Source organism: Galeopterus variegatus, unplaced genomic scaffold (assembly GCF_000696425.1).
Source record: "Galeopterus variegatus unplaced genomic scaffold, G_variegatus-3.0.2 Scaffold1366, whole genome shotgun sequence".
NCBI classification, from domain to species: domain Eukaryota; kingdom Metazoa; phylum Chordata; class Mammalia; order Dermoptera; family Cynocephalidae; genus Galeopterus; species Galeopterus variegatus.
This window is the reverse complement of record NW_007727477.1, coordinates 172040-198706: the sequence shown is the minus strand read 5'-3', so window position 1 is coordinate 198706 and position 26667 is coordinate 172040. Positions and strand designations below refer to the sequence as shown.

General features: G+C 37.3%; 1 protein-coding gene across 2 annotated transcripts in view; it reads left to right on the top strand.

Moving 5' to 3' along the window:
* The window catches only part of PPP2R5E (protein phosphatase 2, regulatory subunit B', epsilon isoform), a 147647-nt gene that overhangs the window by 63412 nt on the left and 57568 nt on the right, over positions 1-26667 (top strand). For both annotated transcript variants that reach the window (XM_008576549.1, XM_008576550.1), the window contains exon 3: positions 13559-13755. In XM_008576549.1, coding sequence (XP_008574771.1) covers positions 13559-13755 — 197 coding nt within the window. The remainder of the gene's footprint in view (positions 1-13558; positions 13756-26667) is intronic.

The window sequence follows — 26667 nt, the reverse complement described above, 5'->3', positions numbered from 1 at the left end:
TATATTTGTCCAAATAAATGTAGAGGAAGGATTTCATTTTAATGTAAAATTATCATATTGCTGGTTTTATGTAATGAAGCTGTTTCTACATACTAGCCATTGACCCACAATAATAAAACTGAATATCTTGCAGACTCAGTTTTCTTTTATGTAAAATGGGAATATTAATGCCTACCTTGCAGGATTTTTGCAAGGCTTCCATGAGAGGATATATGGAAGAACCCTAGCTGGAATATAAGTGCTTTTTTCTTCTTTGTTCTCTCAACTTGGTCCTTGGAATTTAGGTAGTTTAATTGCATTTTTTTGCTCTTATCTGTGTATGCTAAACTTGCTTCCCACTGGATTGTAAATTTTTTTGAGGGCAGATACAATTTCTTTTTCATTGTCTACAGTATATGCTCTCATAATACCTCGTACCTTTCTTATAGTGCCAGCTGTTTTACTTTTATATTTATTTATATGAGCATTTAATTAGGTTTTCTCCCCATTTGGTCTGAAAGCTTCATGAAGGCTGGGATTTTTGGTTTTGCTCAGGAATGTATATTTAAGGCCTAGACTAGTGACTGTCATGTAAAAAGTATTCTGTAAATATTTGTGGAATGAATGAATGATTATTAAGTTAAACATGGTAGATTCTAAACAAATACTTGTTCTAGGAAGTTGAAACTACCTATCATGTTCCTTCCAGACTTAGCCTAAGCCTTGTAGGAGGCTATTAAAAGTTTGCAAAATTTTAGCTAAGACCTTAGATCTTTAAATAACAGGGTGTATGGAAAAGAAAAAAGGTTTATAATATACTTTGAAGTGGTTCAGTATTTTATGTTATTTTAGTGGGAGGTCAATAATGTTTGTTTTGAATATGTTGTAAAGGACTCTTAAGTGTAAATTACTATTATTACTTCTAGTTAGTATTTATAAGTATTAACATCTGTGGGTGTGATATTATTAATTTAAAATCTGAACTCGAAGGACAAAGCTGTCAAACATTGGTTGTTTATTTCTTCCTTTTGCAAACTTTGCATAAATCTGATTATATCGGAAGGAAGCTTTGGGGATGTGTGAGAACCGGGTGTGTCCTTGTCTTGGCGGTACTCATCCAGATTATTGGAACTCTTCATAAATTCTTGCTTCTCTGTCCCAAATGCTCAGTTTCTCTGTCATTTATTCATCCAAATGTTAACTTTCTTCACCCTCCAGGATTTTGACACATTGCTGATGCACGTCCTGACAGCCGAATCATTTCACATATTGAGTCAGCATCTCCACCTTTCCTCTGATCAAGTTACAATTTTATTTTGAATTAATCTCACTGGATATTAGTAGGATATTAGCTCGATATTATTTTCTTCAGATATGGCTTATATAACTGGATACACAAAAAAGAGAGGGAAAACCCCGTATGTATTAGCAATTTATATTGTGCGTTTGTTAATTATTTTTGTAAAGCTGACATTTATTGAACATTTTCCATATTCTAGGCATTGTGTAAAACATTTTATGTATTATCTCATGAAATCCTTGAACTATCCCTGTGACAGAGCTACTATTCTTAGACTCATTTTGTAAAGGATACTAAAGATCAGTGGTGCTTTTTAACAACAATAATTTAACAGCTAAAGTTTATTAAACACTGAATGTGTTCCAGACATTCATCTATGTGTTTTTATTTCTATTCATCCTTAATTCTTAATTCAATTCTGTGAAAGTAAGGTACTGTTATTATGCCTTCATTTCCCTATGAGGAAACTAAGGCACAGAGACACACCTCCTAGCAAGGAAGTAGCAAAGCTAGTCTTGGAATCCAGGCAGCCTGACTCTTAGCCCATTGTCTTAACTGTCACACTACACTGCCCTAAATTGCCCAGCTGGTACATCGTGGAGCCTCATTAGAACCCAGGCCTCCTGATTTCAATCTCTGGGTGTGTGTGGTCCAAAGGACAACCTCAGCCATCTGGAAGAATGCAGAACGGGTTTGTTTTTTTCCAAGTTCCCAATTATGTTGAAAGAAATCTAATTCATTCGATGTTGTAAATGTTTCTGTGATGTTTTTCTGGAATCACTACTGACATAGTTAAGATAGTGGACTTAGTTGCCCAGCTTAGTTTTAATTTTAATGTACTTATTAAGGCCAACTCTTATTTATCATATTTTGTCTGGCTCCTTAAGTGGAAGATATAGTTATATAATATGTTTTCTGAAAGGGAAAGTTGTTTTTAGTATAACAGAAGAGAAAATGTTTTTACTATTCAGTGGCATATTTAGCTAAGCCCTAGGGTACAACAGTGGGCATAGAATGCTGAATTACATCAAGATTCAGAAAAAGGCTGTGCTTAGAATTGCATCATTACAGCATGCATATCTTTAGGTTTCAGGGACTCTTCCTATCCTTGGAGTCAGATGTTTGTGGCCAGGAAACCAGCAGCAAAGAAGGGACTTAAGCTGTAAATATCCTAACTGAAGCTAGTATCAAACCTTATTATTCAGTGTTTTAAAATGCTTTTCTGTTGAAAGTATTAAGTTTTCCAGAAACATTCTTTATCCTTTTAAAAATCTTTGTTTTACTGTCCTCCCTTGAAGTCATACATTCACAATTATACATAACTGTATGTACACACATGTAAGTTTCTCTCTTTATTTTATGCTTGAACAATACTGTTTTTATACATGCTAGGAAATAAGGCTTTAAAATGGATTTCATTTTTCTCAGTATGGTATTTCAAGTGTGAATTTTGGATTTCTTCAACTCATGTGGGCTTACATTTGTATTTAATTCATATTAATTAATATCCTTTGTATGAAGCATGGGAGAGCTCTACAATTAGGGGGCTGCATTACATGCTGTCATTGGATTTGATTGCCTAGATTATGACTTTAATTATAAATATACACTCTTTATTACTTTTGGGATTAGAGGTCATTCCACTGTACTCACTTAGTCCTGTGTCACTCTCAGGAGCTTAAGGTCTCATATTTAAAACTCCCAATTGAAGTTCAGAAATAGCATCTCTAAGCTGGCCTTGCAACATTGGATTGACCTTTTTTTTCTTTTAAATCTAAAAAAAAGTTTAATGTCTGAGTGATATCAACTATAAGTCATGAATTAACACTGGGCTTAATTGGTGTTAATTAGTCTATCCATTTAATTTGTTTTTAAACCATATCATACTGTTAAAATAACTGCAGGTTCATCTCATTCTGAAATGATTCACATTGATGTTAATCTTCAAAACAAATGGAAAGTAGGTAGGCCATCCCTTGTAAATGCGATCTCTTAAGGGGAGGGCCCTCAATCAACTGAGATGATTGAAAATAATGTGTTCTTTCATTGCAACCCCCCCCCCCTTTTGTGGGGAATAGTTAACTGAATGTTACGTGCTGAAAACCTTTATTTCCATTAATTTATTTCTTTACCTTTTAAAAAAAGTTTTTTGGAGGTTTTTGTTGCTCATACTTCTGAACCCGGATGAAAATTGAATTCCAATGATGCTGACTCTCAGGTACATCATGAAGTTTGTTCTATTAATTAGTTTTTATCAGACTGTGATTTTATGATTTGCTTCTTGTCTTAGAAACCAAGCACTGAAGAGAAGACAGATTATGATTATTTGAGGGTTCTAAGTAGATGGGCTTTAATTGAAGTTTGATATAACTAGAATAAAATTTGTTTGATATAACTAGAATAAAATTTTAACAAAATATTGTTTCTAGAAACACCTCAGGATTTATTTTTTACATGGTTTTAAAATAATTTTGAAGATGTGCCAAAAATAGTAAATATTTCTACACAGAAGATAGTTTTAATAAGGGTTATAAAATGTATAAGGGTTTCATATGTATGTTATGGACACTTAATAAATGTTTGTCAGTTGGATGATAATTTTGTGAAAATCTCTTTCCACCCTGTACGTGGTTTTTCATTTAATCCTCACTCAACCCCCTGAAGTCCATTTTCTCAGTTGTACAGATAAGAAAACTAATACTCAGAGAAATAATTGATTTATGCAGCGTCACTTAGTAAACAGTAAAGGTGTGTTTCTAATTCAGACCAAAGTCCAGGCCGTAGTCCTTACAGTATTTCCCAAGACCCGAGATATCTCCTGCAGCTGCTCGTCCCTTACTCTTCTGTCCTCATCTCCCCTACTTCGTACTCCAGCTCCAGCCACATTCACTTCTTTGCTGATCCTTGGATTTACCAGCATGCTCCTTCCTGCCAGAGTACCTTTGCACTTACTACTTTCTGCTCAGATGCTTTTCCCTACGTATGCTCCTGGCTGACTACCTCTTCTCGAAGTATTTACTCAAATGTCATAGATATTTGAGTGTTCCAGGTGAACATTCTATTTCATATTATACTCTCCAACCCCAGCATGCCTAGTCCCCCTTGCCCTGCACAGTTTCTACCCATAGCATCTCCCATTTAATATATTTATTTTTTTAGTTGCTATTATTTGTCTCCTTCTGCTAAAATGTGAACCTCAGGATTTTTGTCTCCTCTTTGTTGTGGTATCCCAGCAGTGCCTGGCCTTTCATGGTTCAATGAATATTTGGTGAATGAGTGAATGAGTGCAAAGCCCATACCCTTGGCACTAGACCTTCCCATTTTTCATTTATTAATGATAAATTTAGAAAATTTTCAGGTTATTTTTGCTATGAAGGGTATTTCCAAATTACACTGCTTCATTAATGTTATGTATATGTCATCATTTTGAATTTTTTCTGTGTTGTATTTTTTTCTTATCCTTGAATATAAACTATTCTGTTTATTGTAAAAAGTCAGCTAGATTTTTTAATAAAGTGTCAGAAAATAAGACATTTTCTTACTGGATAGTAGTGGTGGGAGATAATTGAAGGAACTGTGCATTTTTTTAGTCAATAGTAACTAAAAAGGTTGGCCTTTGCCCCTCCCTTTTACTTTCATAGATGTATCATTAAAAAACATCCTAGTTTTTTTTTTTTCTTCTGACCGGTAAGGGGATCGCAACCCTTGGCACAGTGTTGTCTGCACCACGCTCAGCCAGTGAGCGCACCAGCTATCCCTATATAGGATCCGAACCTGAGGCCTGGGCACTACCAGCACCGCACTCTCCCGAGTGAGCCACGGGCCGGCCCCAAAACTATTCCTAGTTTTTAAATTTGCATTTTGTGACTTGGTATTATTACTATATTAGGAAATAATTTATTCTGTTAAATATGTTATATTAAGCCTGTTCCTCTATTCTTCAGTCTAATTTTATTTCTAGAGGAATAAAGTTCTAATTTAAAATTGAAAACATGGGGAAATAAGATTCAATATGAATCATTTACTTACTCAACAAGCATTTATTATGTACCTACTATATTCTAGAAACTCCTCCCAGAGACTGGGTATTAAAAAGTGAAAAAGACATATGAGGTGCTGGTTAGAAAAAAACGTTCCAGTATAAGGCGGCAAGTGCTTAAATGGAGGTATGTACAAAGTTTCATGAGAATTTTATGTTACAGAGTTTTTGAAGACTACATGGCTGCTATTGCTATACAATTGCAGAGCATATGGTTATCTTAGCTTTTATAGTGATCTAAATACAATTGAAATTAGTACCACCATTACACCTAGAACTCTGTTGTTCATGCTTCTAGAAAAATGTTGGAAGAAAGATATGACTCAGGGATCCCCAAATACAGGCCTATGGAAAAGTTGTTGCTGGTACTGGGAACGTGAAAAATAAGAAGAGAAGGAAAGGTCGAGGGAGAGAATACATTGCTCCTTTGTGTTTATGTGTGTGTGTGCGTGCATGTAGGATTGCCAACCTTCCTTTCTTAAGGAACGGTTGTCTTTTATTCTGAGGTTGTCCTTTCTCTTTTGTTATTGAAAAGGTCCTTTCTTTTTATAAAATTATAGTGAAAATAAATGGTGGCTAGTTTTTTTTTTTTTTTAATGCTTTACCTGAAAAAAAATGGCAACCTGCTTTTATATTGTAATTTTACTAGTATGTAAAATTCTCAAAAGAGGGAAACACTGACGTGGACAGTATAGAATACAATCTTGCAGCCGTTTTTCTGGAATAGCCCAGAAAGCTCCAGGAATTCCTTATCTTCTCTAGTCCCTATCCTCCTGGTGTCTCCACCCGTGGAAATAGGCCCGTAGGAAATGAATTAATAATAGAGACATTGACCGTGTCAGTCAGAGCCTTTGGTGGCTTCTGTCCTATGGTAAGTTTGGTGGCAGGAAACTAATTTACACCTGTAATGAGAAGCTGATCAATTTTAAAATATTTTATTTCTTGTGATGACACGTTTTAGTGACTGCTTTGGTATTAAACAGTAATGCATGAAGGACAGCAAACAAAATGTTGGAAACAGAAATGTTTATCAGAAGTATGTATCTGTGTGTGTATGTGCGTGTGTGTGTGGGGGGGTGAGCTCGTGTGTGCATATATTTCTTCTCTATTTATTCTGATTGGAACATAGTGTCAAAACAGTGTGAAAGCCCTGAAACGTGTAATTTTGCTGTTGAGGCCACACTAGTCTGCATTAGTGGTATTGACATTTGGGTTTTGCTAATAAATCAGAGAGCACGTATTTGTTAGCTTTTAGGAAAGGGAAACTGGGGAGCTCCATGAGAGAATCCAATATAAATACATGTTCGCCATCTAAGCTGGGAAGAATAATTAATATATTATTATTTAAAAATTAACTTTACTCACAGTTGATCACTAGTTTCAGACCGATTTTTTGCTGTTTAAATTTTAAAACATGTACATATTTGTAGAAAAGTCAGTCATATTTTCCTTTATTTTCAGATTGCAACTTTTCTTAAACAATTAAATAATCATGACAATGGAAGTATATGTGTAGGTCCAGTGGTGGTGGTGGAGGTGGTTATTAGTTGCTGTTATTTATCACAATCATTGTCATTATTGTTTTTTCTAACCAGCACCTCATATGTCTTTTTCATATGTTACTGGTGTGGGCCCCAGCGTGAGACTGCCTGGGTTCCAATACTAGCTGCACCCCTTACTGGCATGTGATGCTGGGCAAGTGACTTTGCTGTCGTGGGCATCTGTTTCTTCATCTGAAAAACTGGGATATTAATAGTGGCCACACATAAGATACTCTGAGGATTAAAGGGGATAACGTGTGTCAGGAGCTTAGGATAGTACTTTGCTGTAGTAAGTGTTCATTATCATTGTCTTCTCCATTCTTTTTACTTGGAAATTTCGGTACGGGCCTTTTCAGTTTGTTGTTTAAAAAAAGCAGGACTTTTCAGTTTGTCATTTAATTGCTACCCGCACCTTGGTCTTATTCTTTTGATACTGTTGTATCTGTGCTAGCCATTCTATGAGACATGTTTAAATCTATAAAAAAAAAAAAAGCTAATGCTAATAATCAGCAAAGTGTTTTTCAAACTTCCTACTAGTTTGACAAGAGTTTTAAAAGCAGCCAGCTAACTCTGTATTCACTTATTTATAGCCAGGGCCGAGAAGGAACACTTTCACTGTTGTAGATGTGTTTCCAGGGTCCTTTCTTGGCTTAGAAACTGCTAGCTTTAAATAAACTAGAGAGAAAGAATTTCAAAGGTGAAGGGGATGAAAGAAGGATTTTAAAGTTCTTACTTTAAACACAGAGGTTTTTCAGCCCTAGCCACATACTGAAATCACCTAAGGCACTTTTATAGAATACAAATGCCTAGCAGTGGAAACACCACACCATCACCACAACTATCAACAAACATTTTTGAACATACTACTATGAATACAACAATAAAGTAATTAGAATCGTCAAGTAGTTAATACTTATTTTAGTCAACAGGTTGGTTTTGGGTTAGTTTTATATTTGCTTATGTACATCAAAGTATCTTGTGTAGTCAGCATGTTATATTTGGCTCCAGTTCATAGGACATGAAACCTAATTTTATTATTTGGTTCATTATAAAGATTTATAGTTCTCTCCTTGTTTTGATGAAATACTGTTGATTATATCTGTGATTTATTGGATGTCAAAAGCAATTCCTGATGGGAGCATAGTCCCACTAATAAAATAGAATTCTGTTTAGGTTTCCTGAAATATGTGGTAGAAAAAGGGAATTCTGCCTGTTTCTGTGTTTAGAGGTAAAACTGGTGGCAGTGTTGGATAGAGCACATGGACGGGCAATTCGGCATTTTACCACATGGGCAAATATATCTCGCTTTAGTCTTTTAAGACTAAATCTACTTAATATTTTATTAGTAAGCATCTTCTTAAAAATTATTTGACATTATTCCTAGTGTTCTGTAAATATAGACTCATATGTTTTACGGTAGTAAAATTCTGATTTTGTTGGAGTTTGCAGAGGGTTTCCTGTGAAGGACTGATAGCATATGTGGATGGGGATTTGTACGGTATACCTGAAGGGAAAGTTCTAAGGGACTGGAGTGGAGGGAGATCAGAGGCCACACTTCCCATGCTCATTTTGTGCTTGTCCCTTGATTTTTTGTGAGAGTTGGAGAAATGGAAGGAAGCAAAAGGGCTGAGTGGTATCTTAGTACATTTTAAGATATGAAGTATTGTTAATTTAGAAGGATTTTATTTCAGATCTTTTGAATGGAAATACAAATATTATGAGTATAATTTGTAAATATTATTCATTGGATAATAGTGTGTTGTTAGGTGCTCAAATAGTGTTACAGCTTAGCCTCCAGTGCGAACATATGAACATTTTATATTTACTGTAAATATCTATTTACTGTATTTTCATGTGCGTTTTAACAGTCTGTGTAAATAAATTACCAATCTACATCTTTAAAAAATTTTTTTTTAGTTTTTAAACCAATCTGTCTTCCTCCTGTGATCTTATGGCTAATAAAAATAATGATGTGGGCCTTCTTTATTTACTTGGCATATTTGCAAGTGTGAATTTAATATTCTGATTTTCAGCAGCTTCATTTGGAGTCCCATAGCACCAAACCCAAAGGACACTGGCTCATATTTTCTTTCTTCTACTTTTGCTACTTTTTGTTCTGCAGAAACCAGGACTTAATAGAAAGTGGGTTGATAGTGGATCCATGGTCCTATGCTCCAAACATTAGATAGGATGGAATAATGGAAGCTGATTACTAGGTTGGAATGAGGTTCTTCTGCAAATTGTAAACAAATAACGGATAACCAACCTTCAAAATCATAATGAGCGTGGGGGGAATTTTTTCTGTTGTGAGATTTGCTGAGGGTAGGAGGGGTCTGGTGGGGGTCTTGCAGGGGGGGGCATGACTAAAATGTATACAGATATGTTCACTATTCTTTAGACACAGGGAGAATCTTTATCTCTTAATCTGATCTTGCATCCTCCCTCTACTGTTGAATTCTATGTCCATTTTTCCATTATATGTCACACTTGTAAATTCTAAAATTATTTGGGTATGAACATCTTGGAGGTTGGAATTGTCATTTTCCCTAGCTTATTAATGAAAATTGATAGGATACTGGGAGATGGTGATGTAAAAGGCATATGGAGGAAAATGACTAATTCTAAAAAGGAAAGAGAAGGACAGTACAGTGAGAAATAAAGCTTAGCTGGTCACTATATATTTTTCTGGGGTGAGACACATATTCTGGAAATTAACTTAATTTTAAGGGTTCTTCTAGAGCAGTGGAATCTGATCTTATGAGATCTTATCAAGCCGTGAGAACTGGATCAGTTATTCTCCCCTTTAAACACATACTGACATTGGATGGATGAGTCGTTGTGTTAATGACCTTCATGGTATTACATAACCACTTATTGGTTCCTCATTATTTATGGTTATGATTCTGTGGGATCCCTCTTCCAGGGGCAGGGATGGCCTCTGCAGGCCAGAGGTTTCCACTGGAAGGTAGGTGACAGAAGCATCCAATGCTTGGTCTGCTTTGGGATTGTGAGATGACTTTTAATTTTCTTGATTCACATTTATCTCTAAATGTCTATAATTTGTTTTTTTTCTTCAATCTTGAGTTACTTCAGAAATGTTTAGATTTTCAGGTGACTTGGATTTGGGAGGTGAGGAGGTTTGAGTTGTTAAAAACCCAGTGTTATTGCACAGTGGTCAGAATGCACTGCCTGTATGATACCTTCTTTTTGTCTTTTGTGAGATATTCTTTACAACCTAGTACCTGATCCATTTTATGTGTTTCTTTAAAAAGAATATTTGTATTTTCTTCTGGGACTGATTCCATTGACACTAAACTTTTCTTATATCGTCAAAACCTGCTGAACTACTGAGAGAGTGTTCTTTTTCTGATCCCTGGCCTGTCCTACTTTTTACATTCCACTGGGACTAGGGAGATGAGGGCAAAGAGGTTGGGGCAATCTGAGGCCCAAACATTACAAGAAGAGCCCCTTTGCTTGGACTGTTGATAGTTAGGTCATCCTTCAGCATGAATGAAATTGTTTTTTAAAATTGTTACTATAAAGGAATTGCCTCTTTAAGGGAATGTCCCCACCCCCCCCTTTGGATCAGTCTTGATTGTTCTTTAATTTAATGAAGGGAGGAGGTCATTTTAGAATTTAGTCTGTGATAAAGGATAGCTTTTGCTCTGTGTGTTAATTTCTGGGGAATGGGCTGGAGGGTAGATAGAGAAAGAGATTTGTCCTGATACTTTATGAATGGGGCATGTTGGAGATTAATTTGTTGATTTCTTTCTTCTTTCTTTTTGTCTTTGCACACACTGTGTTTTCTGGAATACAGTATTACTCTGACCTTTCACTGCTTTTGAGTGTTGCACAGTTTTGAAGGGTCCAGGCTCTGGAGCCAGTCTGCCTGGGTTTTAACCCTGTCTCCACAGCTTATTAGCTTTACGATTCTGGGCAAGTCACTGAATCTCTCTGTGTCTTGGTTTACTCATCTGTTAAGTTGGAAATAGTGCCTACTGTATAGGATTATTGTAGGGATTAAATTAGATAAAATATGTGTAAGTGCTTAGACTAGTGTATAATAAATGTACCCAGTATGTTCAATAAATCTAAGCTATGTCATTATTCCATTGGGCAGATGGAAAGCCTGCTTCACATTTGTCTATGACATCATATCAATTTACATAAATAAAGGATAAATTTCAACTGCCTAACATTAAAAAAGTATTAAATGTTAACTGCCAGAATTTTTGAATTGCTTAATGTATGAATCTCTTGAGTATTATTGCATTGACCACAAACGTTAATTGTTGTTGTCACTGCTTAAATGATAGTTTGCTTTTGGAGGAAAGGCTATCATTTATAAATGCTTTCATAATTCATATGTGCTGAGTTAAGGAGCTCTCCATGTAGACAGTCTGGTTTTTAGACTTTATTAAAGTTACTGTATCAAAAACTGGATTAATTAAGATTTCCCCTGAAGATTTTAACCTTTAACTAATGTTGCATTAATAAGCTTTTTCTTGTTCCCTTTGTAGCATCAAATATCCCATTCAGCTTCGAGGTATGGGGTCTACTTTAGAAGTCAGAAGATTTCAGTAATTAACTGTGATGGTCCTTGCACGTAATTAGCCAGTGGTTAGGGATATATAGTCATGTTCATAAGCAGCCTTATGTAGTTGTTGTTCATTTATTTATTTTAAACACTGCAAGCAGGTAGCACTTAAAGAAAAAGCTCGGTCTTACTAAATTTAGTTTTTACAGTCTAAGGCTAAATGTTTTAGAACTGATTAAATCTAGGAGTATAGGATAAGACATATATCATGTGTTAACTTAAGTCCCAAAGTATTTGACTGTAAGATACATTAGGCCTTTGGGGGCCTATAAGGGTGACTGGGGGAAGGGAAAACTCACTGGTTAATAATTTCTAAATCCACAACTTGTTTTGCCGAGAATAGCAGTGATGTTATATACTTTCAGAAATGTTGACTGCTTCTTATGCTCTCATATCTAGTAGAGAAATCTTATGTTTCAGGTGTCCTATCCACTCTCATCTGGGCTTACCCTGGCAGTGTTTGGGAGGAATTACCCATGAAGTCCTGGGTAGTTGGACTGGCACTTGTGTTGTGGGATGTATGGAGGGAAGGGGGTATTGAAGAGGAGTCATGTGCATGTGAGGCTGGCCCTCATTTCTCTCTGCTGGGGCTGCTGGTGGCTGTAAGGTGGGTACTGTATGCTGTTGCACTGCCTTCAGGGAGCCGGCGGTGCATACCATGAGGCCACTGTAAATCATTTACTGGAAGGCTGGCAACTGAGGATGGTTGCAAGTGACTGGCCAAACACTGTTAAAGTCCTTCTTGAGTAGTACAAAGGGAATGTGGGAGTGTGGTTAGAGATCTGGGTGCTGTGCCCGGCTCCGTAGCTCATTTATCGTGGAACCTCAATGATTGTTTCTAATTTTCTTTTTTTTTTTCCTTTTTGTCTTTTTTACTGACCGTTAACGGGATCGCAACCCTCGGTGTTGCGCCCGCACCGCACTCAACCAGTGAGCGGGAACCGGTCTCCACATGGGATCCGAGCCCTTGGCAGGAGCGCCGCCGCGCTCCCAGACGGTGCACTCTCCAGCGTGCCACCGGGCCGGCCCTCTAATTTTCTTTTTGAAAAATGCAGAATAATAATGCCACTTGCTTACTTCTAACAGCGAGTGTTCTGAGGATTCGTGAGTTAATTGCCTTAAATGAAGGCAGCAGAGCCTACCCTGGTCATAATTTTTATTGCCTCTCCAGGAAAGCTCCAATTTGGGGAGAATAAAATATTGCAAAGAAGATAGGAGTGCAGTGGGCTGTCTGCAGCTTAGTTGGTGTATTTCAAGTCCAACTGTAGATCAGGTTCTTTTCTAGCTGGGATATTTTAACTAACCTAAAATTTCTGCATGTTTTTAAGAAATGACATCAAGCCAAATGCCTGACCTGCTGTTTGTGGGAAAAGAACAGATGTCTATTCTGAGAACATATTAATAAAGATGTTAGTGATTTTCTCCCACTGTAAGGGAAGAAAAAGGGTCAAAAGAGAGAGAATATAGATTTAAGTGGAATTTGCTCTTATTTTCTCATTATTGGTATGCTCTTTTTGAGAGAGTTGATGAACTGGTAGACTACATTATTGTTTCATCTTGTATATTTTTCAACTTTCTTTGACAAAGGAACTTCGTAGAGATCATGCCAAAACAAAACAAGAAATATAAACACATAACAACTGCTTTAAATACCAAGGATGTCAGCATGAAATTAAAATGAATCAACTGACATTTCTGCATTGAAATTTTTTAGTAAAATTATTTAAACCAACAGTGAAAGCTTCTGGCTTCACCTTATAAGGGAAAGTTTGACCTTTTTCAGTGCTTTTGGATTTAAGGGTATTGACGTTGGAGTGTTTTGGTTAAAATGTGTGCTTCAACCTTTAATGGCTCTTGGGATTTTGGTCAATCTTTGGTTGCAGAATAGCAAATATAGTCAATTGTGTTGGTACAATGTAGTTTTCAAAGAGAAGGTCTCTGAAGCAGTAGATATGGTATTCCCTCCCACCCATGTGTGACTGTTAAAAAGAACACTGTTGTCATGTGAATTCTTATTTTTTGAGCTTGCTTTTGAAGTAACTTTCACAGAGAAATCCTAGAAATTGATGACAGACTTACACCATTTCCTTTTTTTTTCTTAGACGTTCCATCCTCAGAGCAGCCTGAACTGTTCCTAAAGAAACTTCAGCAGTGCTGTGTCATTTTTGACTTCATGGACACGCTTTCTGATCTTAAAATGAAAGAATACAAGCGCTCCACTCTTAATGAACTGGTGGACTACATTACAATAAGCAGAGGCTGTTTGACAGAGCAGACTTACCCTGAAGTAGTTAGAATGGTGAGTTTCTTTTTTTCGCCGCGGACACTTTTAAGCATCTTCCATAGTGAATCACAGGTGTATTTATTGCAGAGCAAGGTCATTGGAGGTCACCTGCACCAATGACAACCAACCTTCTGAGAGCTAAGCAAAAATAGTCAACACAATACTAGAATTTGAAGAGTATGATTTCATGAATATGAAATCCAGAACTTTTCAACTACAACAATATTGAAGGAATCAATGACTTCAAAATATGAAGCTAAGATTGCCAGGGTATTATTAGATTTTTGGCTTTGGAAAAAGAAAAGACACAGGAAAATCAACAAAAGTTTTAGATTTGTGTTTGAAAAATATTGAAGCCCGTTGGATGTCTTGATTTTTTTTTTTCCTTACTCATTGTAATATATTAGAAAATGGCTTTACGCTTAATAAAATTATGATTTGTAGAATCTAGTTAAGGCCTGTCTTGGCTTTATAACTAATCCTTCTCTTTATAATCTCCATAAAATCAGGGGTGATGCCTTTCATGATATTTGCACAGCATTATTAGAAAATGGCTTTACGCTTAATAAAATTATGATTTGTAGAATCTAGTTAAGGCCTGTCTCGGCTTTATAACTAATCCTTCTCTTTATAATCTCCATAAAATCAGGGGTGATGCCTTTCATGATATTTGCACAGCATTTTACACTCTCTATGGTCATTAAGAGTTATGAGAAGAAACATTAATAATGCAAGTAATTATGTTCTTATTGTGTCAAGGATTAGTTTTTTTTAAAAGCTAAGCCAAAATATGATATTCTGTTAGATTTTTGTGCGAGAGTTGCCTTCCTCTGCGTCCTCGAAGATATTGGATCTAGAGAGTGCATGTTATTTGGGGTGGGTGGGAGGAGTGGGGAAGGCTGTTTACTGGCTCATGCAATTAAGCTGCAGAGATCCAAAAGGGCGAGTGTATCACTGGGAAGCCCACTGGGGGATCTGGCATACTCTCTGTGTCCTGCTGAGCATCTGTCTAGCTTTTCTACTTAGCTGTTATCATTTGTATCCAACAAGTGCAGAAAAGAGACATTTGTGATGATTAGATATGGTTAAAAATGATAGTTCAGATTTGGAAAGGGACTTGAATTATCTCAGTTTTAGAAAGTATGACTGATACCTAAAGGTCATTTCAAAATAATGCTCAGTATATTCCTCAGATCCATATCTGAATGTATATCGGATTTGTTAATTTACAGGAAAGTAGTGTTAGAATGTTTTGTAGGTTAACTATTATCACTGTGACTCTTGAGCAGTGCTTCTCAACTTGGGACAATTTTGCCTCACAGAGGACACTTGGCAATGTCTAGAGACATTTTTGGTAGTCACAATCAGGTATGGGAGGAGGGCACTACCAGCATCTACTGGGTAGAGGCCAGGGGTGCTGCTAAACATCTTACAATGCACAGGACAGCCCCCACAACAAAGAATTATCTGGCCCCAAATGTCATTAGTGCCACTGTTGAGAAACTCTGCTCTTGAGTTTGCATGCTCTCTACACCTCTTAACTTGGTACTTGGGATCTTACTCCACCTGCCTTTTTCTAAGCACAATCTCTTAATTTTAACTTACTCGTGTCCTCAGCCAGCAGAGGTATCCACTGTTTATTACTTTTTTCTGTATCTTTCCATAGTTCATGAACATGTAAATGTATACAAGCCTTTATATAAATATTGCTTTTGTAAACACACTAATGGTGGTATACTATACACACTTTCTGTACCTTACTTTTTTCACAGCCTCATTTTTTATAGCCGTGTAATATTTCATTGTATATATGTACCATATGTAATCAGTACTCTATGAATATCTTTGTGTATCTATCAGTTTGCCCTTGAGCAAGAACATCTGTATATTTGTTTATTTATTTATAAAGATTTTATATTTTACATCAGTTTTAAGTTCACAGCAAAATTGAGAGGAAGGTAAGGGATTTCCCATCTATCCCCTGCCCCCTCAAATGCACAGCCTCACCCATCATCAGTATATCCCCCACCAGAGTGGTACATTTGTTACAATCAGTGAACCTACACTGACACATCATTATCACCCCAAGTTCATAGTTTACATTAGGGTTCACTCTTCGTGTTGTACTGTCTATGGATTTGTACAAATGTATAATGATGTGTATCCACCATTATAGTGTTGTACAGAATGGTTTCACTGCACTAAAGATCCTCCGTGCTCTGCCTCTTCATTGCCCATCCCCTCTAGCCCCCTGGCAACCACTGATCTTTTTACTGTCTTCATAGTTTTGCCTTTTCCAGAATGTCATATAGTTGGATTCATACAATATGTGGCCTTTTCAAATTGGGTTCTTTACTTAGTAATATGGGTTTAAGGTTCCTTCATGTCTTTTCACAGCTTGATAGCTCATTTCTTTTTAGTGTTGAATAATATCCCATTGTTCTGATGTACCACAGTTTATCTATCCACTCACCTGCTGAAGGGCATCTTGGTTGCCTCCATGTTTTGGCAGTTATGAATAAAGCTGCTATCAGCATTCATGTGCAGGCTTTTTTGTGGACATAAATTTTCAATTCCTTTGGGTAAATACCAAGGGGTACAGTTGCTAGAATGTATGGTAAGAGTATATGTTTAGTTTTATAAGAAACTGCCATACTGTCTTCCAAAGTGTCTGTGCCATTTTGCATTACCACCAGCAATGACAGTTCTTGTTGTTCCACATCCTTGCCAGCATTCGGTGTTGATTTTTTAAAAAATTTATTTATGTTTTAATTGACATGTATTGGTGATATATATTTATGGGATTCAGTGTTATATTTCAATACATGTATACAATGTGTGATGATCAAATCAGAGTAATTAGCATATTCATCATCACAAAAATTTATCATTTCCTTGTGGTGAGAACATTTAGGCTCCTTTCTTCTAGTCATTCGAGAACATATAATAAACTATTGTTAATTACAGGTGCCTAGCACTGCTGTATACCATTAGAACTTATTTTTCCTATCTAGCTGTAATTTTGTGCCTATTAACCAACCTCTTCCTATCCCCCTACCTCCACCTTCCCAGCCTCTAGTAACCACAATTCTACTCTATATTTCTAAAAACTCAACTTTTTTTTTTTTTTTTTAGCTCCCATGTACGAGTTAGAATATGCACTATTTATCTTTCTGTGCCTGACTTATTTCACTTAACGCGATGTCTTCCAGGCTTAACCATGTTGCCACAAATGACAGGATTTCATTCCTTTTCTTGGCTGAGTAGTATTTCATTGTGTTGTACATATTTTCTCTATCCGTTCATCTGTTGATGTACACCTAGGTTGATTCCATGTCTTGGCTATTGTGAATAGTGCTGTAGTAAACACGGGGGTGCAGATATCTCTTTGGTGTGCTGATTTATTTTCCACTGGATAAATACCCAGCAGTGGGATTGCTGGGTCATATGGTAGTTCTAATTTTAGTTTTTTGAGGAACCTCCATACAGTTTTCTGTAATGGCTTCACTAAATTACATTGCCATCAACAGTAGATAAGAGTTCTCTGCATCCTTGTCAGCATTTGTTATTTTTTGTCTTCTTGTTAAGAGCTGTTCTGACTGGGGTAAGACGATGTCTCATTATGGCTTTGATTTGCAATTCCGTGGTGAATAGTGATGTTGACCATTTTTTCATATGCCCGTTGGCCATTTGTATGTCTTCTTTTGAGAAATGTCTATTCAGGTCATTTGCCCATTTTTTTGATAGAACTATTTGTTTGTTTGTTTTGCTGTTGAGTTGTTTAAGTTCCCTGTATATTCTGGACATTAATACCTTATTGGATGAATAATGTGCAAACATTTTCTCCTGTTCTGCTGGTTGCCTCTGTGCTCTGTTTGTCATTTCTTTTGCTGTGCTGAAGCTTATTAGTTTGATATAATCTCATCTCTGTTTTGCTTCTGTTGCCCATGCTTTAGAAGTCTCCATAAAGTTTTTGCCCAGACCTGGAGTGTTTCTCCTGTGTTTTCTTCTAGTAATTTTATAGTTTCAGGTCTTACATTTAAATCTCATTCATTTTGAGTTGCTCTTGATATATGGTGAGAGATAGGGGTCTAGTTTCTTTCTTCTGCATATGGATATGAACCATTTATTGAAGAAGCTGTCCTTTCTCATGTATGTTCTTGGCAGCTTTGTCAAAAATCAGTTGGCTATAGATATGTAGATTTATTTGGGGGTTCTCTATTCTGTTCCATTGGTCCATGTGTCTGTTTTTATGCTAGTTCCATGCTGTTTTGATTACTATTGGTTTGCAGCATATTTTGAAGTCAGGGAGTATGGTGCCTCCTGCTTTGTGCCTTTTGCTCAGGTTTGCTTTGGCTGTTCTGGGTTTTTTGTGGTTCCATATGAATTTTGGGATTGTTTTTTCTATTTCTATGAAGATGTCATTGGTATTTTGACAGGGATTGTATTGAATAGGTAGTATGACCATTTTGACGATATTAATTCCTCCAATCCATGAACATGGAATGTCTTTCCATTTTTTTGTCTTTAATTTCTTTCATCCATGTTTTGTAGTTTTCTTTGAAGAGATCTTTCATCTCCTTGGTCAAATGTACTCATAGGTATTTTATTTTTTGGTAGCTATTGTAAATGGGATTGCATTCTTGATTTCTTCTTCAGCTAGTTTGTTACTGGTGTATAGAAACACTACTGATTTTTGTATATTGATTATGTATTCTACAACTTTATTGAATTTATTTATTGGTTCTAAGAATTTTTTGGTGGAGTCTTCAGGTTTTTCTACATATAAGATAATGTTGTCTGCAAACAGAGACAGTTTGACTTTGTCTTTTCCAATTTGGATGCTGCTCGTTTCTTTCTCTTGCCTAATTGCTCTGGATAGAACTTCCTATATTATGTTAAATAAGAGTGGTGAAAGTAGGCATCCTTTTCTTGTTCCTGTTCTTAGAGGAAAGGTTTTAACTTTTCCCTGTTCAGTGTAATATTAGCTGTAGGTTTGTCATATATGGCCTTTATTGTGTTGAGATGCTTTCCTTTTATACCTAATTTGTTGAGAGTTTTCATCATGAAGGGATGTTGAATTTGATTAAATGATTTTTCCACATCTGTTGCAATGATCACATGGTTTTTGTCCTTCATCCTGTTGATGTGGTGTATCACATTTATTGATTTGCATATGTTGAACCTTCCTTGCATCCCTGGAATAAATCTTTCTTGATCATGGTGTATATAGTCTTTTTCATGAGCTGTTGAATTCAGTTTGCTAGTGTTTTGTTGAGAATTTTTGCATCTATGTTCATCAGAGATATTGACCTGTAATTTTCTTTCTTTGTTGTGTTCTTGTCTCACTTTGGTATCAGAGTGATGCTGGCCTCATAGAATGAGTTTGGAAGAATTCCTTCTGCTTTGATTTTTTGGAATAGTTGGAGAAGAATTGGTATTAATTCTTCTTGAAAAATTTGGTAGAATTCAGCAGTGAAGCCATCCAGTCCTGCGCTTTTCTTTGTTGGGAGGCTGCTGATTACTGCTTCTATAGCATTTCTTTTTCCCCTGTTTCTGGACCTTCATGTATTCCCTGCCCCAGCTGCTAATTCTAATTCTCATCTTCCCTTCAAGGGCTGGCTTAAAGTGCTACTGTTGTCTTCTGGAAAAGCCCGGTGCCTTCTCCTTCCTTTGGTTCCTTTGCTTCTTGACAACTCACCCTTTTGTAATTTGTTTGTTTGCTGCTTTTATCCTTTCACACATTCAGCTGATTTTTTCTAATTAGATTATAAGCACTCTTGGGAGGAACTGTGTCCTGTACATCTCTGTGACCTCTGTAAATGCTTCCTAGCCCAGGCCTACTTGAAATTTGTTGAATGAGTGAATGAATTCTCTCCTAAAATGTAGGCATTTCAAGCTTTCATATTATGATTAAGATATTGGATGTCATTGGATTACATTCAGTTTTTAAACCTAGTATTTATCATAATCCAAAAATTCTTTCATTCTTATAAAGCGGCTTGGTCCTAAACCAGCTCTGGTCTCCTAGGGGAGACCTGTTTCTCTTCTCCCTCATTCCCCCCCCCCCACGCCATATAGACTCCTATTATTTGTGTCTATTTTAAAATATATTTGAGCCCTTCCTTAGGAGGTGTTGAATCTGTAGCATGCATGCTGTTCTAAGGCTTAGAAAATTAACTTTCTAGGTGGTAGTTTAGGGTTCTAAGAGGTGTAATTTATTTTTCATATGTGGTGATTTGTGAAATTGTTAGCTACTAATTTTATATGGTACTTAGACAATCTGGGGGCATTTACAAAGAAGGAGGTATTATGATAGAGCAGAAAGAGAAAGGACATTGGAATCACACAGACCTGAGTTCAAGTGTCAGTTCTGGCCATACTTACTTGCTCCATCACTGTGTGCACGTTATTTTATTTTTCTCAGTTTTTGTGTGGTGCTGAGAGGTATATAAGGTCAGTGGGAAGGTGGCCATAGTCTCTCCCACCCCCTCCATAAATATTCTTTGTTTGCACATCAAAGTTCTCTCTATCTCAGATATGCATATAGTCTAGTAAACAGTGTGTTTACTGCTCTGTGAGAAGAGTTGGAACTAAGTTCCACTTTGTGCCCCCTACTCCCTTCTTTATGGCACTTTCAGCCCCTTGTCTATAGGAGTTCTGGTGCTGATCACTTTCCTCATCTATATCATATCTGCCTTTTGGGGATTTGTGAGGATTAGCAATGATCTGCATAAAGCTCTTAGAACAGTTCCTAACACATGGCAAGTATTCAGTTAATAATGTTATTATTATGTTCTGATGTTTTTGTTATTAGATACTGTATTTTGCAATCATTGGTAGAACCCACATTTCTTTTTTTGTGAACTTAAAATGCCAGATGTTTTCAGATGTGTTGTATTCCGTTGCCTGAGTGCTTCTAAATACTGTAATTCCAAGATGATCTTACCTGTTGAATAGTCACTGTCTCCACCTCTTCTTCTTTCTTGTTACTGTAAAACAAAATGATTTTGCTAGGATTAGTGAGGGAAATAACAGTGCTTTTAATGCAATATCAATGAAGTGATAACTGGATTTTACAAACCAGGATGAGTATTGACTTATTTTTTTTTTTTTTTCCTTTTTGTCTTTTTTCGTGTCCGGCAACGGATCGCAACCCTCAGTGTCGCGCCCGTACCGGACCGAGACTGGCAACGGGATCGCAACTCTTGGTGCTGCGCCCGCACCTCGCTCAGCCAGTGAGTGGGAACCGGTCTGTATGTGGGATCCGAACCCTCGGCGGGAGCGCCGCTGCACTTCCAAGCGGCGCACTGTAGCAGTGCGCCACCGGGCCGGCCCAAGTATTGACTTATGATGACATGTTATCATGTCCACATTAATACTAAAAGCCTTTGATCTAACCTGATGGGACCTGTACTTTGAGAGTAGGTATTTCAGTTAGGAAAAGAAAAGAGTGACAGATGGAAGTAATCTATGAGATATGGAAACCAATTTTAACATTTCAGTGAGATCTGGATACCACCTACAGATTGCTAGAATTAAGAAAGAAAAACTACTCTTTTATGTGTAAATAAAATAAAACATGCAATTTACCTTCAGATGAGAAGAGTCGGGTAGTGGAAAGAGCCCCAGACAGAGAATGTGGAAGCCATTGTTCTCATTTCTCACCTCCTACTTATTCTAGTGGTGAGATCTTGGGTAAGTAATTTCCTCTCTAAGCCTCAGTTTCTCCTGTTGTAAATGGAGAGAGTTGATGATGATCTCACATCCTTCCAGATATGAAAATTACCAACTATTTTGATCAACACAGTCTAAGAAATTTAGAATGGATTCTACCTTTCTTAAAGTTTACAAACCATTGTCCAAAGTAGTTGCTTAGGTAAGTTGTTTGTTTCATATACAAGGGTGTTTCAAAAGGTTTGTGGAAAGATTCGTAGTATCTTTCAGTTCTCCTTTTCCATGAACTTTCTGAAGTATCCTCATATTTCTCGTGGAGTCTCATAAGGTTATATCTAACGGAAAAATGAGAATCAGGACTTTTGGTTCCCTTTGGCTTTGCTGCCTTCTGCTTTGCATCATCCGAAGTGTCCAACTGCTGTTCTTGAGGCATTTTTTTCCCCACATTATGCTAATGTTGTCTTGTTGGTTCTATTGCCATGTACCCATTTGAAAGATTTCTTAGCGTTTCTGGTTCTCTAGATAATCTTGTGTAAATTTTTATTTGCCCTAACTCAAACTCTGTAAATTTTATATTTTTTGGTATTTGCATACCTTGCTTTTCAAAAATGTTTCTTTTGGGTATACTTCAAATGTGAGATGAAATCTCATTGGTAAAGACATTATCTTAGTTAATTCCAGGTAATGTTTATTGAATGACTTAGTGCTGTGGTTTTTGGTTTTTTTTTTTTACATTTTGAGGATTAAAAATATAGGACTTTACTCTGCCAATGAACTCACAATCTGGTAGAGAGAATACTAATGTCAACAAATAACAAGATAATGTCATATGTACCCTAGCAGAAGTCTATAAAAGACAAGGAAGGCACAGAGAGAAGGTGGTTAATTGGAGGTAGGTAGGGGTGGTCAGGGAAGGCTTTACAGAATGAGGAAAACATCAGTAAGGTATTAAAAAATGAATACTGTATGTGTTTTCCAGGTAGCTGAATTAATGTTGAAATGAAAAAGAGAATTACATGATACAAAGTAATTCCCAAACCAGGTGATATATACACAAGTGGTGCTGTGTTGTTACAGTGTTAAGTGTGTGTGGGTAGGGGAGTGGGAGGAGATGAGTGAATGGAAGAAGTGAATAGTGGCAGCTGAATATATAGATGTGAGTCAGATTCAGAAAGAGCCTCATAGACAGTGGATAACCATTGAATAGTTTGAAGTAGGGAAATGACATGGTCGAATTTGTACTTCAATGGTGGTGGGGTGGACAAATTGGAGGGGATGAAATTGAAGGCAGAAAGGAATCAATTAGGGGACTGTTGTTTTAGAGAAGTTGTGGAGGGCCTAAACCAAGTGCAGGTGCAGAAGTAGAGGAGAGGAAGGGATATTTGAGATTCACTTAGGAGGTAAAATTGAAGCCACTCAGCATTTGTGTGGATGTTTGGAGTGAGAGAGAGGAAAGAGTCTAGGATAGCATTGGCAGTTAGGTAGTTTGTGGTGCTACTGTTTGAGAAAGGTATAGCAGTAGAGAGAGCAGGTTTTGGATGGAAGCTAAGGAGTTGATTGAGGTTCCAATGTGAGAACTAGATGTAGAAAGTTGGAGATGAGTACTGGTATTGTCAGCCTGGGAGTAGTGCAGGAGAGAGAGGGAACAATGGTGGAACTCTAGATGAATCAGGGAATCATTGTGTTTCACTGTAGTGGTACAGGTGGGAGCTAGTGGGTTGAAGACTGGATGAAATATGAGGAAGTTGGGATGTTGGCTATAGGTAATGAATGCGTGGTGGAACCTTGGGTGTGTTGTCTTCATTAGAGTAAAATCTTATCACTTCTCTCCTTCAGAAAGTATACAACCTTGTCACACTGATCAATTGCTGTTCTTATTTTCATATTTTGTCTCTAGGACTTGGCTTTTCTTGGTTTCAAAGTCTGCCCCATTCTCAATCTGTCGTTAAATCTCTATATACCTCAAATCGTAGAATATGAGTATGTGATTTCCCAAAGCTAATATAGTTTTAAGACAAAATATGTTGAACCCCCCTCCCCCAGGTGTTTCTTTGAGTCCTTTATGTTGTTTCTTGGCCACCATTAGCTGTGTTTTTTTCCCACTTTCAAATTATATCCTGTCACTTGTTATCTAAGTGCTTTATCTTTCATAAATTCTTTGAGTCAACTGGAAATCACAGCTCTGATTAGCCTCTTAATAGAATAATATGGTTTTGTGGAAAATTATGAAGTCATAATTAAAGGTCTCAGAGTTTGCCTACATGTACTCTTAGGAGTGCTTTGTTAACTTCACTACATTTTCTGTTGGCTGAAGGACAGCGGGGTTCTTTTCATAAAATAACAACTATCTAAAAGTAGCCTTGGGAAGCATGAAATTTCCATTTTCCATCTTCCTGGATCTGATAAGGAATATAACTGTACATTCTGGCCAGAATTTGCCTTGGAGGTGACTCCTTAGATTCAAAGGAGATAAGAGGTGTGAGTTAGTAGCGAAAGAACTATTGGGGGTGGGGGTGGGGCAGGGATAGACTGCTTACAAGATTGGAAATACAAATAATGGAAGAGAATTAAGTGATATCAGAGAATGGCATTTAGTAACTGAAGTTATTGGGAAATTTCGAGGATAAGATAAGCTTAAACATTGGACCTGAGAATTAGGTTAGAAATTAAAGAATTCCTTGATAGATAGGAAAGAATTTAAGGTCATGATAATGAAGATTACCAAAAGACATTTTTAGAATGAGATCAGGAAGAATTCACTGCTCAAAGTTAGCAGCAGATTGTTAGCATTTGTAATTTGTCAGAGGGTAGAGAAACTGGCAGGCACTTTGTCCTTTCCTTAATTACTGTCTTAAACTATCACTCTGTGCCATTCCAATTAATGCTCATTTAACAATATTTACTTAGCATCTTAGGGTGTCTGTAAATTGGTTTCATGAGGTCACTGAACCTTCAGATGTTGACTGCAAAATTTTGTGTGTTCCATGCATTTTTGTGGAAGAAAATTGGTCGCTTTTGATTAAATGTTCAAAGGTATGTTTGACTCCACAATGGTTTACGCTCGATTTTACCTTGTGTGCAGTAAACACCTATGCTAGATGCTGCTCAGGTGGAAAATGTGAGATTGGAATGGAGCAGGGTCTTCCTATTTATGACAGTAACTAAAGATGAAAAATGAAGTCGTTAGAATGATTTCACCAGTGAAACCATCTGGGCCCAGAGTGTTCTCTGTGAGGTTTTTGGTAGTGAATTCAGATTTTGTTTTATCTTGTGTCAGTTTTGGTAGGTTGTTATAATAGTTACACAATTTAGAACTGTGGTAATACGTACATACTTAATCCTCAGAGGCTCTTCACAAAGGTGTCTGCTAACGAGAGGAGACTGGCAGCAGCTGTATACCTTCCATTGTAGCAGCATAATACTCTGCAGAAATAATAATGTATCAGTTAATTTAGTCTTCACAACAACCCCATGAGATAGGTAGTGTTGTTATAGCTATCATTTTATAGATAGGGTAAAGGAGGCAGTGAGGTTAAGAAACTTGCCCAAAGCCGCTCACCTGGGTAACTGAGATTTGAACCCAGGCAGTCCAGCTCCGGAGCCCATACTCTTCACTGCTATGCCATAATGCTTCTCTGGAATCACTTTCCCATAGGAATGAGGACTAAAACCCCTAAAGATTGGATTCTTTCCTCTGTACTGTGGTTTTTTCTTGAGCCCTTCTAAATATTTAATAAGACTGTTGGTTAAGCCCTTTCTTGTAATCTTTTGCTGCTTCTATCAAGGCCAGACTGAATGGTGGGCTCTGGGATTAAAAGTTCATGTTTGTTTAAGAAACAGCTTCCCCTTCATTCCTTCTCCCCTTACCATCTCACTATTTTGTATAATAACTTTACATTGCCTTTGTTTTATTCTTACACTGTTAACACTGATTCTCAGCCTTTTCCCTACCCTACCGCTCCCTCCCAGTACGTAAGAGTATGTGATGATTGAGGGGAGAGGAGATCAGGAGAAAGGCTGTGTAGTTCAGAACCCATTTGTTCCACACAAACTACAGTCCCTGAGATGATTCTGTCCCTTAAGTTCATGTGCTCCCCCATGTCACTTCTCTCCCTGTCCCACTACTGACAGTTCCAAAGAAGCAGCTCTTTCTGCCCAGATGTGCTCCTCATGTCATGACACTAGCTTGGTGATGTCTCACCATTGCATCTTTGAGGCACCTCACCTTTGCAGCCTTGTTTGTGGTTGAATTGGTTGGACTCACAAAAGACTCATACAGGAATTCAAAGGGCCAGTGCATGAATTTAGAGTAAGGAAAGCACTACTCAGTGGATAGCTGTTGGCATATACAGTCATGTTCTGGATAATGACATCGGTCAGTGATGGGCCACATATATGACAGTAGTCCCATGAGATTATAATGGCTATATCATATAGTCTAGGTATGTAGTAGGCTATACCATCCAAGTTTGTGTAAGTACACTCCATGATGTTTGCACAATGACAAAATCGCCTAACCTGAGACATTTCTCAGAATGCATCTCTGTTGTTAAGGGATGCATGACTGTATTTGAACTGTGCCTTCTATCCCTGCAAGCAGGCTATATGGGCAGCCAAGGAATCCTTAAATTGCTTGGTCAGCCTGGATTTGGAGCAAAGGGAGTTAGATGATTTGAACATGCCCCCATCTCCATGATGGACCCCCTAAACCTTGAGAGCACTTGTGTATGCACAGCTTGCCTTTCCTTTTTGTTGTCCTTCTGAAGTCAGTAGTATTGACAGACACAACTGGACCCAGTCTGGCCACTTACTTGGCTATGTGATCTTGGATGAGTCACAATCCTGTAAACTTGTTAACCCGCTGCAACTTTCTAAGGTTGTTGTGAAAATTAAGTTATGAAAAATGCTTAGCACAGTGGTAAGTACGTACATAAAGTAGCCATTGTTCTTGTAACCATTATTCATGGTACCTCCTCTAATACTGCTGATAGACTTACCTTTTTCTTTAGATGGATTAATGTATTTTTCTGGTTACAATGAAGTCTCGCTAGCCTAAAAGCTTTTTTTGTCACTTTAAAATGATTTTCCAGGGTCGAGCCCGTGGCGCACTCGGGAGAGTACCGCGCTGGGAGCGCACTAGCGCTCCCGCCGCGGGGTCGGATCCTATATAGGGATGACCGGTGCGCTCACAGTGGGTGGGGGGGGGCCGGTCTCAAAAAGGACAAAAAAAAAAAAAAAAAAAAATTCTAT